The following is a 20,453-nucleotide window of genomic DNA, read 5'->3' on the forward strand; positions in this document are numbered from 1 at the left end:
ATAAATATTTACTGTTCTATTTACTTTAAAACTTGTTATTGTTGCGTTGCATTTCAATATGATTGTCCTTGTTATAAAGTAAATTTCAATATTAATCATTATTAAGCTCTTATTTATAATTAAAATTTAATATATACAAAAATATAAAAGCATATAAATTAATGTACAATATGAATATAATCCAAAAGCAAAAAATGCCTTATATATAAAGATTATAAAAGAAACAACTTTTTGTATAAAAACAATAAAGAGTAAATATCAATTCTTAAATAAATATAACAAAATAATACTTTTAAAATATTTTAATTTTATAAAAATTATTTGGAAATTTTAAAATCATTTTATTTTAATTTAGATCAAATAATTTTTTCAAAATATACATAAATATATGGTAAGCATTTGGATATATAATATCAGAAAATTTACATATACATAAAGTCATTTTTTTTTTCTCTTTAAAGTTTGAGTTAACTAGTTTATAAATAAGCTCTTTAGGTTCCATATATTTTGATTATATAGGCATTAGATGCAATAACTTTGATATACTAGTGCTTGTTTTGAATCCATCTGAATATGAAGCAGCCAGCTAGAAGTAAACCCAATCTGCATGGACTCAAATTTGTGTATTGTTGACCTGCCACTGCTGATGGTCTAATCACAGATCTTATGGCAGATATTAGACCAGCATCTACGAGAGCATTAATTAACCCACTCTGCTGATATCCTTGGGATTGTTGTTGATTGTCTGGATGTGTTTGATGATAACCATGATGATGTGGTTGATAACCATCAAACTGATCTTGTCCAAATTGATTTTCATGAACATGTGGATGACGATGCTCATTGATGTTGTGAGTAATTGTTTGGCATCTGAAATTTTCAGCAATGTTGCGCAATTGACGTCCAACAGTTGCAAAATCCTGTTGACATGTTGGTGGGGGGACAGTGTCAGTTTTTGGCTGCAACATTCTGGAATCATCAAATACATTCAGCCTAAATTTTGTTTTGGGCCTCTTCTTAGAATCATTAATAGGGGTCAAATCTTGAAGCAAATCTGGTAACTGGTCCTCTATGGTTTGATGATTGATCTGATTGGGTATAAGATCTGGAAGGCTTGGAGAACTGGTTTGAATATCTGGAATTCTCGGGTCATCCTGTGATATAACCCCTGTGCTGTTTTCAACAACTGTATTGGCCTGTTGACTACAACTACAACTGCAGCAGGGTTGTGTTGAATCACTTCTTCTAAACTCATAATCCACATTTGGATTATTTTTAAGAACTGATGGTTCATTCGGCAACTCTTGATCATAGATAGGCTGTCGTTGGTGGATTTTTCTTGTTCTGCGGGCATTTGACACTCCCCGTGGTCCTCTTATTGTTCCTGATCTCTGACTCCTGTGAGATTCGAACCTGCGATCATTCTGTTGATCACTGGTAACTACAGCAGTGTTAACTGTAAGGTCATTGTTTATGGTAACTCTTTCAGTGTTATCATCACTATTTTGATTGGCAATATTATCACTATGTTCAACACTTTCCTCTTGATCCTGTGATTGGAGGGATTGTAGAATGTGGATGAATTGAATGATGAATCTAGTGAAGAATTCTTGATCCACCTCTTGCTGGTCAACTTCATCTGTCTTGAATGGGATGGCCATGATCATTCCTGAAAAAATTAGGTAATTAGTTTGAATTTCCATTGTTAACAAGATATTTTGATTATGCTATAGATTTTCAAAAATTTAATATTTATTTAAAAATGATGAAATTTATGAGACTATTTGCTTAACCCAGAAATTTTTTGGAGGACCCCAATTGAAAAGAAATTTTCAATATCTTAACATCTTATACACAAATATTGTTTTTATTTGTTTAATTGTTTATTACTATGTGTACATACCTTTATATCAATGATTAATGAAGAATTATAATTTTTATTCTTTATCATTTATTGTATTCACTTGTAGAAGTAGGTTAAAACTAAATTAAAAAATTACCTTCTCTCATTTTTATGAAATAAATGAGAGATAAGAATTATTAAAGTACATGTCCTTTCATGTTTCACTATAAAAAATATAATTTTAATTAATGTTCATATTTTTGTTTTAGTTTTCAAACAATAATGGTTAGTAAGATCTATTAAAGCAAAGATCAAAATGCAGCTTTTAGGACTAATGAATTTTAGCAAGTATAGAGTAAGAGCTCATTTGATTCTGAACAAACAATTTGAACAAAATTTTAATGTTGCAAAATTCCTTAAATTAAAGATAAATCCAACAGAATGTACATTTTTATTCTTTTTATTGGAATGAAACGCTCATCCATATTTACAAATATGCATAAGAAAATGTTAAAAGTCGGTGACAAAAAAGCTTAAGATCAACAAGTTTCCATGGGACCATTTTTAAACGATTATCAAGTTACTATGATATTCAGATTATACAGTAGAATATTATATCAAAGTTATTTATTGCATAATCTAGAATCATTGCTTTCCATCCCATTGTACCGTAGGTTTTACATTATTACCCTAGATATAGAATAACGTTGCTTCAATATCAAAACTCATTCTCAAAAATAATTTTGTACATAAGTACTCATGTGAGCTATTGGTCATTATAAAATGCAATATGATTAAAAAATTACATTTCTTATCAAACTGCTTGAGGATAGGGTAAAAGGAAAAAAACAAGGATGACAACATCATCAAGTAACAAAGCTTGCACATTTCTTAAACATTCACTAAAGTAGCAAGAACAGTAAACCCTCTTCACCATAAATTTATATAGTTTTATAGAAAATTCTTATTGGCATAAAAATTTTCACAAAAAAGTTCACACATGTCTGAGAAGAAAGTTGCTCCTTGAAAGCTGATTGATTAAACTCTAGTGTAGCTTCGCTACTAAAAAGAAAGATAAGTTGGCTCTTGTTTTATGTTATTTCATATTCCTGGTTATTTCAACTCTTTTTCCTTTTTATTATCAAAGTGAGTTGTAAATTTCACATTTTTTTTATACCTAATGGTTTCAGACAGAAAGTACGTTTTTATTTTTAAAAAATTAATACAAAATTAATCCTTATATTTCTAAATAATTTTTTTATTTTGGATTTCAAATAATTTTTTTTTTGAGTACACAGTCCCCATTAAATTGAGCCTAAAACAGTAAAAAATCTTCTCTACAACATTCTAGATATCCTAAGTAACAAAGTGATATAAGTTTTAACAAAGCAAATAGACATCTTTAAGGTATTCGATTAAGGCTTTCAGAAAAAAACCTAATTGCAATTATCTATTTCTTACCTGGACTTAATGGAGAAAGCTTCATTACACCAACAAACTGTTACTTGTTGAACTTTTATGATTGGTTATGTTCTTGTTTCCTCTAATAAACAGAATATTATATGATTTTAACAAGTGAATCTTGTCAAAGTTAGTTAGGGATATTAACAGCAACACCTCCCCCCGAAAAAAATGCTTGGAGCTTCTTGCCATTTTTATATATACAAAATTTTTTACATGATTATTTGTGTTTCTATAACACCATCCCCCTCCCCGCAACACCGTCCAACAAAATTATACAAATCAGGGTTTACATTTTTTGGATGATGGGTGCAATAATAAATTTTGACAAATTTTATTCTGTATGTGTCATTATGTTGTTGAAGTGTACAAGGGTTTGTTGTTATTTTTAAAAAGAAACAGAAACTCTTTTTATTTATCAGAAAAAGAAGAAAGAAAATTATATTTTTGTTTGATGAAATATAATTTTCACGTACCAACAAGACACTCAAAAAATGATATCATTTGGATGATTTGAAAATAATCAGGTCAAGATTATAAAAATTTATAAAAAGTTATCTGTTAGATACAAGATTTCCTATTAAGAGCGAAGCTTTTGTACATTTGGACGTGTACGTCTGTATCGAAGACGTCCAAGCCTTTTATTTTTAACCCCCCCCCCCCCCCCCACACACACACAAGGGAGTTCTAGATCTGTTTAACTGTTACGAGTAATTGGTGTCTTAGTAATCAAAGTAAAGCAAACTGAATTCAAACTTTTAAGGAATCTCAAAAGTGTATCCTAAAAAAATTCAATATTGAGCATTTACAATAATTGAATATTAGTTTTTTTTTACATTAAAATCTTCAACACTCTTTAACTGCTTTTACTAATTTTATCCTTCGATTGCCTTTGAGCTTCGCTTTATGAATGTATATCATTCCTATTTAAAAGTATTTTACATCTAGACATTTCGTCGTCTTATCTTCCCTCTTTTAAGCTAAAATATTATAATAGCTAATATTATATATGCTTTTTTGGAAATTTATTAATTTTTTGTTTGAATTTTTCAATTTTTTAAATAAGTTTAAAGCTGCTTTATTCTTTACGTATATATCTGAAAATTATGAAAAACTCGTTATTACATTTATTTTGCTTAATAACATTTTAAATTCTTGACAAATTTTTTGTATTATTATAAGAGTCATTGCTGCCTGCGCTGCTCAGTGCTCATAGACATAATTTTTCTTGTTGATATAAGAATTTTCATAATTCTATGTTTAAAATACTTCTTGTTGTTTTGTAATGACACTTATACGTGACTAATGTTGCAAGCATGTGAATAGCTAAAACAATAGAAATAGAAGAGTAGAAGAATATTCTGAACCCTTTTTTCGTCAAATCTAAGAGAGAACATTCCTAGCAGACAAAAGTATTGTTTACTTTCGACTCAAGCTGATGTGGATTCTTAAAAAATGATAGACTCGCTATTCGATAGTGAGGCAAAATTATTTTTTGTGAAAAATCATCCAAAAGCACATTAAAAATCTACTAAAATTAAACAAAATCATATGTTAATAACCCTCTTAAGATTTTATTTCATTTTTGTAAATTTTTTTATTCGATTTTGGAGGATTTTTCACAAAAGTTGCCAGCCTAACTTTTTTTTTAAGAATCCAACTTTGTTTCAAGCTTTCAAATTGTAAACGAAATTTTTGGGCAATTAATTCTGATTCCGCAAAGCTTTCTACTAAGAAAATATACTGTTAACAGCTGACTTTTATGTATGTATGAAATGAAAAAAAAACATGCCTTCGTAGGAAAATGTGTACATAATTTCAACCAATGAGATCCAATGTAAATTCCGATGCGATTCTCCTATTGGCTCAATCAGACATTCCCTCTCTTTCTTAGTACCTTTATTGCTAAAACACACAGGATGTCAAATATTTCAAAATTATTCTATTATCATTTTTTAGACACATGAAATTGCTTTTCAGTCATTTGTACTTTAATTCAGAGAGAATGGGCTATTTATTACACTAGTCAACAAATTTGTATGATAAAGTTTTCTTATTTGTTGGCTTACCAACTTTGGGGACTTTAGTATATTTTGATTGGTTGGTTCATAAATTTGAAAGTTTGAACGTTTTAGCCACTAATTTAAATCAACATAAGGTGTAATTTTGTGCATTATCATTGTGGGATGTACATCAATTTATCGGCCATTGTCTTATCCCTGACTTTAATACTTTAATTGTATCTGTCCAATCTGGTAATTCTCGGAATATGGTACTTGTTAAAAGTGGTCATGGTTGACCTATAATCTACGAAAGGTTATCTGAGCTGGATCTTTAAATCATTTTAGTGGTAAGCTAGATCGGGGTGAGCCAACTTTCCACCAATGAGAGCACAGCATTATATGAAATGCCGCGCTGTGATTGGCTGAAATTCGGCGCACCTCGATCTGGCCCACCACTAAAATGATTTAAAGATCCAGCTCTGAATAACAGCTTAATAATGGCTAGGTACATAAACTATAGACATAATAGATACACAAAAAATATGTAATTTAATAAGGGGAAATATTTCGATTTTAGAAAACTGTTAGGTCTCTATCACAGTAAAAGAGAAACCATTTTCAGAATATTTCTTTATGGTGGTATTCTGTACTTTTTGAATATTGAATATTTAAAAAGATATTAAAAGTAACTTAATGTGGTATGTTATTGTAAAAACGTTATAGACCACTTTTATTTTATTGCGTTTAACCAATCCACAAAAGAAGATACCAATTATGTCATATTAATAATGACATGTCGATAATATGTCTGCGATTATAAATAATATGTATCTAATGTCATATTTTCGAAAACTGTCTATAGAATGCTTCTAGTTCAGACCCAAAATACCTTTTTTTGACACAATAAAAACTGTCCCGAATTTGTATTAATTTTGAGGAACAACACACTCCAGTAACGTCATATTTTTCTTTCCCGAAAAAGGGAAGGGGGAAAGAAAAAAAAGAAAAGGGGGGAAGAAAAAAGAGATGGGAGAAAAGGGGGTTTTCCCCATATCTTTTGAAGAGATTTTCTTCCCCCCTTCCCTTTTTCGGGAAAGAAAAATATGACGTCACTGGAGTCGTGTTCCTCAAAATTAATACAAATTCGGGACAGTTTTTATTGTGTCCCTTTTTTTTAATTTTGTCGAAAATTCCTTTAATAATTTAATTCACCAACCTTTTTTTTGAAAAATCTCGACAATCTAACCATCTAACTTAAAGTGTTCAAAGAGACTAAAAGACCTCAGCAAAAAAAACCAACAATGTGTGCAAAAATTGTCGGGCCAAAAGTCCGTTGGGGGTGGTGACTAGACGTTTTAGGATAACCCGTGTTCTGTGCAACATTCTCCCTTAGGATGAAAGGGCTAGGAAAACCATTTTTCAGGGGTAAATATCCTTTTTTACATTTTCTAATTTCATTTTAAAACCTTTTTGAATTTTATTCTTTTTCAAATTATTTTAAATTTTTACATTAAAATGTAATGCAATATTTTCCCCTGTTTAAAGTTGCGTCTTTTTTCAGCCAATTTGGCTCTATAGTAGTAAATTAAGGGAACAGGGGTGGGGTGGGGGGGGGGGGGGATTAAAAAAATAGTGGGAGGTGGAAAAAGGATTGTTGAAACCCTTTTTAGGGATAGCCTTTGAATTTTTTTTAATTGAAAAATTTCATTTTACTATTTTTTCACAGGGTTTAAAATAACTTGATTAAAAGTTATAGGTTATTTTTTGTTTGAATTTATGGTTTAATGATTAAATTGTCATCGGTACAATTACTTAATTTAACTGATTTTCATTTTTCATAACTATATTTCACATTTTCAAAGAAACAAAGACAATTTTAAAATATGATAAAATATATTTCATTCTTAAATACATCTAAACAAACATTTCAAACTACAAATAATTTTGAACAAAGACTTTTACTAAATATTCATTTTTCAGCGAGGCTACTATATAATTATAGGTCTGTACGTCAGAAACATTCCTCTGTAAACAAAAAGGTTCAAATGTCCTTTTTTTCTGCGTAGCTACTCTATATACATACAAATATAGAGAAGGTAAGAGTATGAAATAGACCTTATTGAGTATTAGATTTTCAAAAGGATCTTAAGGGATAAGAAAATGGACAATAAATTTATAACATATCCAATGATAATAAATAAAATATCCCTCCTGTAGATTGAAACTTTAAGCTGAAAATTTTGAACACTTCTAGTTTGAACAACCAATTAACATTTATAAAAAAAGTACCCAAAGTTTTAAGCAAACAAAGAATTGGTACCAGTTGAATTGTCAGTCCACTGACCCCACCTGCCTTGAGCCATATTAGAGAGTATAGATGATTACCCCTTAGTTGTTATAAGGTAACTATTGATTTCTTTGTTTGTAACATTCGCCCAAAGGAATGTTGTCATCCTTGTTATGATGAAAATTTTCCAGTCATCTTTGGAATCTAATAATATCTAATCAAGTATGTAACACAAGGGCGTATTATCAGCGAAGTAGCATAAATATAGGGCGATATACTAGAAGATTGGAAGTAAGAAGATTGAAAGTAATCTCCAATTTCAATTTTAAGATAATAAAAACACTTTCCTATGATTTGAAATTGAATTTTCTCTGCTATGAAAGCAAAGCTTTTCTATAATCAGGGTATGTACGTACGTACGTCCGTACGGATAACTCTTCTGATTCCTGTAACAGTTAGGTAGGATTTTAAAACCAACTCTATAATTGTTACCAGGGAGTCCGTACGTTCATTAAAAGTATGCTGTTTTTTGACAGTCAAAAAATGTAACTATGTCCTTAAACTTAAATTTGCAACAAATCCATATATAACTTAGTTTAGACTAATAAAGTAATATTCTGCTTATTAAATTCTGACACACTACAAGTGCTGATGATCGTTTGTCATACCTTTCTGAAAAAATGTAGAATTTTTATATAATCTGTCTAAAAGTTTAAATGTAATACAGTAAAATATACAGTCATCTAATTACTTCACTGTTTCTTTTCTTTTTAGAACTTACAGTACATCAATTAATTGATTTTATAATTTATCAATCATCTAATTATTAAACTATTTGTACAGCAGCTGCGCTTAACTGCTACCTAACTATTTAAATAGAATACGCACAAAGAGAATTGACAAAGAAAAGTTTAGAAATTGAAAGTCATCTATAGGGAAAGTAGGAATAAAGGGTTTGATAATCAAATTCATTTTCCAGCTTATGGCTACGAATCCGTTTCATTTCCGATGGATTGAAATCGGTTCTAACCATTCTGATTTAAGTTTTGCTATGCGTGGAAAAATAGGTTTAAAAGAATATAAATTATATGGGAATAGTCCCTTTCGTGGCAACGCCCATTTAGGGGCGATTCGTCGTATTTTTAAAATGGCTTTAGGTTAATTTAAGCTAGGTTAGATTATATTGGGTTAGGTGATTGCCCCATAGGGTTAGGCAAATGGCCCCATAGGGACTAGAAATAGGAGAAAAGCTACTGTTAAAAATACGAAGAATCGCCCCTTAAAGTGCATTGCCACGAAAGGGACTATACCTTATTATATGCAAATATTTTATAAACTGTTTTTTTAGATGTTTCATAACATGAAGAAAAGTAATATTTTTTTATCCAACTTATTTATTCCTAGACTTCGAATACTTGTTGTACGGAATCTTATCCCCATTGTTATCCTGTGCGTAATCCTTTATTAAACACTAATACTAAACTTTTTACAGGGTACATCAGGGACATTTTTCCATGGAATAGACAGGGATAAGACAATTGACTAAAAATTAATATAAATCCCCAATGGAATGAACAGAATTACCCCTTCTGTTGATCAAAATTATTACCAAAAAGTTTAGCACATTTTTGTTTTGAACCAACCAATCCAAATTCAACAAATAACAAAATTTAAACTTTTGGGAACCAGTGTGGTTTACAGTCTGTACCCCCCCCCCTTTCTTTTGTACCCAAAGTTTTATAAACATGTTATCTCATTCGATGGATTGAAAACTTTGGATATTCTTCTTAAGAGTGTCAACCAAAAATTGGTTTTTTTTCTTAATTTTTATTCTAAATGAAAGTAAACTAATTAGCCCCTTTCTACCCTACACCAAAAAATTCCCTTTTCATCTGCTACGACCAACTTGCACATTTTCTAGAGAACACAAAAGTTTTACCCATCCCCCCCGGGCCCCCCCCCCCTCATACCCTTTTTCTTCTTAACCAACTTTTCTATTTAATTTTGATGACAAAGAAAAACCTATCACAATTTATAAAACATTAAATCTTCTTCACAACACATTTCCCCCTAGATTTTTACTTTCTCTTTGTGCTCTCATTTCTCTCTCTCTCTCTCTCTCTCTCTCTCTCTCTCTCTGCTAAATATATAAAGGCATCTGAACGACCAACTTGCAGAATTTCACTGATGGGAACAACTCTTTGATTTTTTTGGCGAATTTTTCAAGGCTCATTCTAATCTGCATCATAACTAGAGACATCAAAAAGTACTTTCTGTGGTTGCTTATTGCTGCCCCCCTCCCCTCACGCGAGAAGTCTCTCTTTTTATTTGCCGATTTATAGATCGGCTTACATTTTTGAAGAGGTAATACGTTTTCTTAAGGCTTCTTACTCATTCTAAAGTGATTTTTCTATATCTGTAGAAGAACTTCCATAAATGTCACAAAAATATGTTGTTCGTGAACTGTACGTTACGTAGAATATTAAAAACGGTAGAAAAGATAGATGTTTTTTGTCAAAATGGTACATCCAAAATTGTCAAAAATACATCTATTTCTTGCCAAATTTACATCTAAACTTTTTAATATATCATAAATATATCCTGTACATTCATGCATTTATTTAATATTGAACTGTATAGTAGATATTTATTATCAATGCAAGAATATACGTAATTTATTATGTTAATCTGTACAGTTGTAATTATACCGATTAGAGCATCTGCAAAAATTAAGGCAAAATATGTTTGATATATTTGATCAAAGAGTTGGAACCCAAATTGGATTCCTTGGTTATATACAATATTTGTACACGTTTATACGTTGAATCAGAACATGGAATGATATTCTGCAAAAGAATACAGCTAAGTCAAGAGAATTAGTTCTTCGGCTGCAAGGAAAGAAACAGCTTTGTTTTAGGTCAAAAATGATGATTTCAAAAATTAATGTAATGTTGGAGGTTCTATAATTATAGAAGGTAGGGGAAATGTTTTTGCGATTAAACAAATACTCTGTACTTTCAATGTTCTACACTTCAGATCAGTTGCGTGCATTACATAGTGTTTTGTCAGATGAAGTGTAAAAATTGCAAGGCAGGTCTACATAAATATTAATTTCGCAAGCCAATGCATTTAATACTTCCAAGAACTTTTAATGAAATAGTCGGTTTACTCGGTCACCACATAATTTTTCTATATCCTATAATCTTTATATGTCCAATTTTAAATGAAATATTTCTAATGTGTTTTACAGACCGCTTATCATCAAATCATTCATAATATAATAATTCATATTTTCGAGAACATTTTACCCTGTTCGATTTGACAATACATAAATGTAATGTGTATTATACTAACTAAACTAAACTAAACTTGTATACAGTGGGGTAATGGATTGGACTAGTATTTAATTGTGCTATTTAATTCAGATTTTAGTTTGAGAAAATTATGTTAGTTTTTTTAAAATTTCTATTTTAATTGGTTTAGTAGTCAGATGACATTTCCCTTTTATATCTATCACCAAAAAAAACTTGTTTCTAACCCCTGCCGGGGGCTTTACCTACGAGGGGCCATATCCCTGTGGTGATCTCTCAGCTCTTAATAAACCAAATCCAACCTGAGTAAATTTGTCTTTGCCCATATTTAATTCTATTTTTTGAAACTGGTAATAATTGGGGGAAGCAGTAGGTATAGATTAATTTACGCTTTTTTTATATAGATAAAAATAATCCTATTTTATAAAGTATTACGGTTTTTGACACTCTGTTAAGATCTCGCAAACCACTAAATAGATTGAGTTTTGTAAATTATAATGGGGACTCACCCCCTAGCTTACTGTGAAAATGTAATTCTTTTACAGTTTAGTCATTGGTTCATATAGTGGGGGGGGGGGGGGTCCCCAAAAAACACACAGATTTGCACTGAGAGTGGGAAGATTATTTATTTTGCCACAATAAAGAATTCTAATCAATTATACTTTAGTAGTTGTTATTACTAGGTCTTGAAGTGTTCAAGAGGCTTGTATGAATAATGTATGTTCAATGAGGGTTCTTTTGGAACTAACTTTCAAAAGGTGAGCCCTCCCTTATATAGTAAGATCACGTGTGACGTCACCGTAAAAGGGAAGGGAGGGGGCTAAGCATTAAATATCTATAATCTTAAAAAATGGTTTTATTGAAAATTTGTTACAGCCAAACTGCAAGATAGAGTAGGTCAAGGGGGTGTCACCAAGGACGTCCAATGGAGGGGGGGGGGGTAGAGGGGTGATTACCCCACCCCCACACCAAAAAAAATTAGAAGTTTAAAATTTACCCCCCCCCCAAAAAAAAAATTTAAAGATTAGACTTCCTTGCCTATATGTTATAAAGATTATCCTCCCCCCCCCCCCCCAAATGAAAAAGCTTGGACGCCCTTGGGTGTCATTTTAACTGGATTTTTCTAGTTTATGCAAATGGAAAAAAAGAGGGGGGGGGGATGTCAAGCATCAAATACTTATAATATTGAAAAGTTGTTTTCTTGAAATCCAGAAATAAACTCATTCAAAAAGTAGGTCAGGATAAGAGGCACTTGAAAGGAAGTATTTAAACATAATATTGAATAATTTAAGATTATTTGATTGTTTTTTTTTATAAAAAAAATTATAATATGAATCCATATCAATTGAGGGTTAAGATGGTTTTAGGCTGATTTCCGCCCATTCCACAAATTGGAAGTCTGTAGATGCTAGGGGCACAACCGTCATTCTAAGAGAATAAGATCAGCCACCCAAACAATCATTAGTTTGTTCAAACCCCAAACTTTCTAAGGGACCAACTTGCGTTTTTCCTAAACAAAGAGAAAGGGTGCTTTTAGAGCCTAGAACCAAAACACAAAGACATTTACATTTTGATTGTAATATAGTATAGTAACGTAATTTTATGTAATATTTCAAATATATTATCATTTTTCAAAATTTCTTCATTTTTTCATAAAAAAAATGATATTAAATTTGTCTCTGTTAAATTTGATGCTATGAATATATCAAAATAAAATATGCAGATATAATGCCAATGTAAGAATAATGTAAAGTCGTAATTCTTTTACATAAAGTAGTAAGCTTTTTTGTCTGAAGCGAAGGATCTTGCTATCCGATATTATCCGATATGGTTTTCATTTACAGTGAGGCTTCTTTTAGGTTCTGAGATGGTTTTAACGCTATTAGATTTTTATAAATAAGTCTGGGTATGATTGTTTAAGGCTATTTTTCATATATTTCTTATCCCTTCGAATATAGAGCCCAAAGATGCTAGGGGTGCTGTCGCTAGTAGCACCATAAAATTATATATTGTAATACTTGATATCTTTAAAATGTTGATGTAAACAAAAAATGTCATTTATTACAAACCATTTACTTGATTAATACCTCTGGGGATGGTTAATTACAACACAGAGAAATATCTTTATAGTAGGTCCTAATACACTAACATCCCAACTAATGTACACAACCAACTCTTTGGTTGCAAAACCTTTGTCTGAAAGTACTGAGTGTACATGGGAATGAGTTGTACCTGTCTTTGGCCGAGGCATTCCTCCTACTTTTATTATAAATGTAGACAAAGAAGCAATATGTACTATTTTCAACGTATAGACAATAGCTGAGATTCCTTTACCTCCCCCTAACGTTGAGCCGAAGCGCTACGTGTTTTCGCCAAATCCATTGATGTGTTAGGTCAATGAAATTCTACCATGTTCAACAGGGTAGATATAAAAAGATAATACTGATTACAAAAATCTTTGTCTCCAGATGTTTACCAATAGAATTTCAATCATTATTTTTGCCCTTTCACTATTTGTTTTAATAATTCAAAGTGTTTAAATCCAGAGAGAGAGAGAGGGGACAATGGGCTGTTTATTACAATAGTTCCCAAACTATAACGTTTTCTTATTCGTTGGCTTAACAACTTTCGAGAATTGATTGGTCAGTTCATTAAGTTGAGTGTTCAAACGTTTCAACCATTAGTTGTAATCACTACAGGAGGGATAATTATGTTAATCATCATTGGGAATGTATATAAATGTATCGGTCGGCCATTGTCTTATATCCCTTTCGATCCCTGGTTAAAATCAATGATTTAGTTTAATAGATAACAAGGATGACATCATCATAAATTGGAAGTTGTATTAAAGCAAATATAAGTGAAAATAAAATACTTTTTTATATTCTAATTTTAATTTAAGACTTAAATGACAAGTAAAGCTTAAAATGACAGTCCTAAGGAAAATAAAAGAGCCGGAAGCCATGACAAGACTAAAATTTAAAAAAAAATCATTAGCCTAAAATTATCCTTATAGAGCTATATGAACTCACACTACGATCTCGAAAACGGTTTTCATTATTGCTCAAAAATTATTTATTTTATTTTTTATTATTGCTTTGTTGAGCGCAGTTAGGGGGTAGTTTCGCCTCCAAGAGAAATTGCCCCTATTAACTTTGACCTCTCCATCCTTCCCTTAAAAAAGTTTGGTCATTTTTTAAGATTAAATTCAAATGTGGGGGCGAAGCTAAATGTTCCTTAAATTTCTACCATGTGACGTAATAATCTAAATTTTGAAAAATTAGACAAAAATGTCTTAATAATATCTAATGACGTAAAGCTATAAATAAATTTGAGATAACAAATATTATTTGATTTCATTATTGTATGAAATCATTCTGAATATTAATAAAGTAACAGGATGTTCGTTTGTCTGTCTGTATCCAAAAAAAAATTATTTTATTTTTTTTAAATATAAAATAAAAAAATAATCTATAGAATTCAACTCCCTTCTCCTCAAGTGCCCTAGACCTCTGGTGGCGTAGCCGATAGGCTAGTACTTAATATTCTATCAATATAGTTTAGAAAGGTTATTTTTGGTACAGGATGAAACAAAAGCAATTTTAATTATACTTAAAGATAGATTTTGAAATTTTTTTTTCCTGAAAATTTCATTGACAAATTTTGGTTTGCATATTTTTTGTTATGAAATATGACAGACTTACAGAAAGAAGATTTGAAATAGCTATAGATTGGCTTCATTCAAAAACAATTTTACACGATAATTATCATATAATGCAATTTTTACAGATGTCTAATTTTCAAAATTAAAAGTTCTGGATTAAGTCGCCTAAAATAAGAATGGGAAAGCTAAGAAAATATTTAGCTTTCTCTAAAAAAAAGTTGCTAAGTATGTTTACATACAAACTATAAAATATATTCATTTTCTGCTTTGACGTATTTTTTGGGTAATTAGATATGTATTTGAGTACATTTTTTGCAGGGCATATTTTTAAGTTTTTTTTTACATGTAGTCTTTTTATAAATTCCTTTTTTGCATTGCATGAAAAAAATAAGTTAGGCAATATAATGAAATAATCGGTTAATGTTATCTTAAATAAATTATAATTAGTTAGTAAGTTGCGTGCACATAGATTTTTAAGGGCCTGCATGAGCCTATTTATAACCTTTACTAGTGTAAATAACAGCCCATAGTCTCCTCTCACAATTATACAAAGAACAATTATACAATTTATTTCAATTTGAAATGTCAAAAATTTATTCAGAAACTAATATCAATGATAATAACAAAAGTATGAGTGAAACACAATGGAGATTCTTGGTACGACGTGATGGAAATCCTCAACCTCTGGCAAGTTTTTGCCAAAATAAACTTGTACATCTTATTACTTCCATTCCAAGGTTTACAATGCTTTTTTACCTTTTAGTCTCCTAATATTTGTCTTGATGTCCTAATAAGTTTCGCTTGTTTAACATAAATTAACATAAACAAATTTAAAGCGATCATTCTTATATTCCTTGATTCATATCTACAAGAGACTAAATTAATTAAAAAATGATTGCTAATATCTTCATGTCTTTTCACTTTTAAAAGGTACACTTATTTATACTCTAGGATTAAAACGTCTACAGCAAGAAATTGGATTCTACAAAATGTTTCACCAAGGTAGGACAAATGTTTTAGTGACGAGGCTACACTATAATTCCATGTTTGTCTGTAAGCTACGCTAAAAAAGATAGAACTGATTTTTCTAGGTTACTTTTAAAGATTTGAAATTTCTAGTAAAGATTATCATAACTAATATTTAGAGAGATATCTATTCCCCCCTTTTTACAATGATATTAATCTTTGGGATGAGAATAACATACAACCCTCACAGAAACAAGAAGCAAGAGGATAATAAGCTGCTCATTATACTAATCCCCAAAATTTTATAATAACATTTTCCTATTTGTTGGCTTGAAAAGTTTGGGGACTTTTATTACAATTTGATTGGTTGGTTCATTAAGTTGAGTTTCAGCTCTTTTCAACCACAGATTGTAATCTACAGAAGGGGTAATTTTGTGTAACATTATTGAAGATATACATCAAATTATCGGCTATTGTCTAATTCCTTTAGACCCAAAAATTCTTAAAGACATTACAATAGATTTGTTTAGAATCCGAGAGAGTTTATTAGAAAGATTTACAGATGATTTTGTTTCTGGTCAATGTTCAGCGAGTGTTTATCAGGTAAATAAGTAATGCGACAATAGAAATTTGACACTCAGTAAAGCATTATACAGTAAAAACTAATTTAATTTTCAAAACAGCATTAGTATGAGATTATTTATAGTAAACTAGCGGCTGTACCCTTAGCATCTAGGGAAGGAAGGCCAGAAAATAATCTAAAACCATTCCGGGAGCTAAGGGAAGTTTCTGTAAAAGGCAGAAATGCATAACGGTTAGCGGTATCTTATTAGTCAAACAGATGATCTTTGCTACTTAATATCATGGAGTATGAATGTATAAGGGATGTATAGAAATTATATTTTGTGTTCATCAAATTTTTAAAAAGATACAGTCAACCATATAAGTACTATCAAACCTTATTCATAGAGTATATGCGCTCTTAAAAATAGCAATATTATATGCATAACCATAAGGAAAAAGGATAAGAGGATGAATACTCACCCCTTTTTCATGGTAAAATACTACTTCCCCATCCCTAAATTTAGAAGCAGACGAAAATCAAAAACCGCCCAGGGCTTTTTGTAAGTCAATCATAAATAATAATGTGAATAAAAAGAAAAGCGATATTTAGCAAACAGCCGTGGGCGGTCAGAATCAGCTGAATGTTCATTATGAAAAAAATTTCCCTCTTTTTAGAAATAGAAGGATTCATCTTTCATGAACAAATTTTTTTAAATAAAAATAAAATTCTATGTAATTTTTAATTAAAACATTAAAACGGAAATATCTAATCTAATATTCTTGCCCTAAATATGGAAATAGTAAAAAGTAAAAAAATATTTTTTTAAATAATTTTTAATCCTCCCATTTGAAAAGTAGTGGAATAGCAATAAATTTTAGCGCGGCAACAGCGCTGAGTAGGCCTCTAGGCCCACTGCCTATTTTCGTCTTCTAGTTGCTTCGATTCCTCTCTTTTATTTTTTTCTCTATGTGCATAACACATTATTTTTATCCATACAAAAATTGTAACAAACTTTTATTTGATTAGGTATTTTATCAGAAAGTTGAAATCTAATTATTATTTTTTTATGAAATTTTAATTTTTAGAAAAAATAAACTAATACGTCTTTGCTATTTTTTCTTTATTGTTGGATTTTTAAAATTTGATGAAGAAAAACATAATTTGCTGCAAATTAAAGTAAAATCTCGTATTCGGTGTTTGATTGGCAATTTTTTCAATTAAAAGCTTTAAAATATTTTTTTAATCTAAACATTTTTAATTTACTAGAAAAGTTGGGCTTTATTGTACAATCACCAGAACACATCTCTAATTGTTCCATCAGAAATTGTAAAAGGTAACAATTTTGTCTTGATTTATGAAAATTTTGTTTTACTTGTCTTTATTATGGCTTCATATATCTTAGAAATAGTTATATTACATTATTCGTTGAATGTTTAAGGAAAAATTTGTATTAAGTCAACTTTTTGTATAGATTAAAAGTTAACAGTAAATGCAATTATATTATTTTTGTGGTTATTTACGCAATTTTGTTTTTTATCATTTCAAAATTACAACAATTAATCTACATGTCATTGCAATATTTTCCTATTATATAAAGTAGTAAGGTTTTTTTGTCTGTAGCGAGGAATCTCGCTAACTGCTCAACCGATATGTTTCTCCTTTACAGGGTAGCTTATCATAGGTCCTGGGAAGGTTTGTAACTAATTTTGGTGAGGGTACCACCACCCTCCCAAGATAAATCAACCCTAGAAAAAAATCCTCACCCCAAAATATTTTATTTAATAATTTCAAATAAAATTACAAACGAATTCAACTCCCCCCTGCCTAAGTGCCCCTAGAGGCCTCTAGGGCGCAGCTGCTAGTGTTTTACAAAGTAATATAATGTAAAAGAGAAAATAATGAGGATGATATCATCCATAAGTAGCCGAGTTTAAAAAAAATCGTTTATGGACGAAGAAAAAGTGAGTTATATGGCAGGTGTTCATTAGTTATAAAAAAAGTGAGAGAATATGCGTTAAGTCATAAAAATCACGATACCTTTATTTATGTCTTTTGATTCATGACCAGCAGACCGTCTAACTAAGTAAATAATTTACTGGATGCTCCTTAGTACAGGGAATCTCCACCAAAATTTTTATCTATCTTTCTTAAATACCAAAAGAGAAAGTTTCATTATGGATGGACAGACAGACAAAGTGAATTATTGAGTAGCTTTGTTACTATTCATGTCAAATGTCTGTTAGAAACAGGAGGAAAAGTTTTGATATGGTTTTTTAAAGTTTAAGATTTGTATTATCCCCTTAGTAGGGCCCCTAAAGGCTCGGGGCAAAGTCATTACAGATAAGTATTTTACTTTTAAAATTTTATTTAGATGAAAAAACTATGAAAAACGTGTTTGCCTATTTGGGCTCTGGCTTTAGAACCTCAACCCCCACAATAATATTTAAGTAAGGAATTTTTATCACAGTTATAATATAACTAATGCCCAAAAAAAATTTTCAAATTACAGAATAGTCAACATTAGTTTTGCTTCCGTCACACTTTTTATAAACTGAGTTTGTAGGTTTACTTAAAATCTTTTTATTTCATGAATGTCTATTTTGAGATACAAAAAAAATCAATTTTTTTGTTGTATCAATTTTCCCTCGGAGCAAGTTCCGTCTGCAATCGACAGGTAAAAGCGGCAGATTTCTACTCGGCTTAACATAATTATATTTGTAGAGTGATTGTGATACCACCTCCAGAAGCTGTCCATTATGTCACTAATTTTATTTCCCATTCTCCAAATCTTGCTGATATACAGGTCAACAATTTTGCTTTATTTATACAGTCAAACGCATTGCTTTAGTCAAAGTACACACCTAATTTCTGTCATTTCCAAAGCTAAAGAGAAAATTAAATGAAAGTTATTTGAAATAGTTATAGGTTAAAGGAACGTTTAAGTATATAAAACATTGAACGATTAATCACTTCACGGCTTTAATGGCTTTTCATCATATATAATATATTTTAAACTTTTTAAAAAACTGATTATCATCTTTTTTTAGATTAGAAAAGTTGCCACAGATGAAATGCTGAAGGTTATTGGTGAAAAGTAAGATTTTATGAAATGATTTGTTTTTTTTAACACACGCTTATTATTTGAACAGTCATACAATTTGCCAGTGAAGAAAGTTTTTTTTTGTCTTTTGTCTAGGTAGAATAAAGCAATATTGGCTCATCTGCAAAATATTTATTTCTACCTTATTCATTTTCATCATATATATACAAGAGGAGTGATTTGTATTAATGTTAAACATCTTAAATGACAGCAAAACTTTATTGGTGTACGGGTGGTTCTAAGCTATTTTTCTACAAGAGTCAAACTTTCCAAGATAAAATATCCCAATCAAAATTTTTATCTGACTATCTGTAATTTGAATAACGGGTTCTATGCTTAGCCTCAATGTGGTACAAAGCCACTATAGGGTAAAGGAGCAGCTTTTTTAAAATTTAATATTTAAGTTGTCCACATGTAGTGCATATGAATTTAACAAGTTCGTCTGGTGTCACTGATCAAGGAATAATAAACTTTCTTAGAAGTTACAGGTAACAAAATATTACTATTAGAGACACTCTATCCAATGACATCTATTGTTGATTGTACACAAATTGTTAGATTGCCGGCGAATTGTCGATTATCGACTGTTTCAGCTGTAGATTTTTCATTTTGCGACTGCCAAGCCTGTTTTTTGAAATTTCAAAATATATACATTCCATTAACATACCTGTTTCTCAATGTAAGCATGACTTAAATGTTTTATATGTTTAGAGATGAAGATAAAGAAAATATAAATCTACAAGCTGACTCCAAAATTTCTGAATGTGATAAAGAAAACTTCTGTGATCAAACTAATATCAAAGAAGATACACATGAAAATTTACATTTCATGGACAATGTAAAAGTTGATGATAAATTTGTGAGCAAATTAAGGAAAGTTCTTTGGTTTTCATAGTTTGTCAAACTACCACAAAAAAATTATTTTGTAAATGCTAAGTTTAGGGTTATTTAGTTTAAGTAAGGATTTCAAGAGTTCTGAAGGGATAGCCATACAAGGCAACAGCTCCTAGGAAGGGCATAAACCCCATTTGAGGGATAATATAAATTTTTATTTGAAACAGGGACTGTCAAAGGTCTTGTTGAAGTCAAATGAACATAGAAAATTTAGGAGACACACAGAAAACTGTCCCGAATTTGTATTAATTTTGAGGAACAAGACTCCAGTTACGTCATATTTTTCTTTCCCGAAAAAGGGAAGGGGGAAAGAAAAAAAAGGGAAGGGGGGGAAGAAAAAAGAGATGGGAGAAAAGGGG

The 20,453-nt window shown here is 30.4% G+C and overlaps 2 protein-coding genes across 3 annotated transcripts; one reads left to right on the top strand and one right to left on the bottom strand.

The window, feature by feature from the left end:
• LOC145324270 (uncharacterized) lies at positions 1-3,405 on the bottom strand. 2 transcript variants are annotated; one of them, XM_080166893.1, is made up of 2 exons: positions 1,904-1,985; positions 1-1,669 (listed from the first exon to the last, which is right to left on the bottom strand). In XM_080166893.1, exon 2 carries the CDS (start codon positions 1,665-1,667, stop codon positions 546-548), a length of 1,122 nt encoding a protein of 373 aa, XP_080023019.1. In that variant the 5' UTR covers positions 1,668-1,669; positions 1,904-1,985; the 3' UTR covers positions 1-545. The 2 variants fall into 2 exon arrangements, with proteins under 2 accessions (XP_080023019.1, XP_080023018.1); XM_080166892.1 differs by lacking the exon at positions 1,904-1,985 and adding an exon at positions 3,305-3,405 and having other exon boundaries at positions 102-1,669.
• An 11,700-nt stretch (positions 3,406-15,105) lies between these two features.
• LOC145324506 (uncharacterized) lies at positions 15,106-20,095 on the top strand. The gene is made up of 9 exons (XM_080167090.1): positions 15,106-15,306; positions 15,521-15,571; positions 16,066-16,138; positions 17,367-17,433; positions 18,472-18,547; positions 18,822-18,903; positions 19,148-19,194; positions 19,605-19,688; positions 19,912-20,095. The coding sequence occupies exons 1-9, from the start codon at positions 15,152-15,154 to the stop codon at positions 20,093-20,095; spliced, it is 819 nt and encodes a 272-aa protein (XP_080023216.1). The 5' UTR covers positions 15,106-15,151.
• Positions 20,096-20,453: the final 358 nt, after the last annotated feature.

Source organism: Acartia tonsa, chromosome 7 (assembly GCF_053477335.1).
Source record: "Acartia tonsa isolate MP-2025a chromosome 7, ASM5347733v1, whole genome shotgun sequence".
Taxonomy (NCBI): Eukaryota; Metazoa; Arthropoda; class Copepoda; order Calanoida; family Acartiidae; genus Acartia; species Acartia tonsa.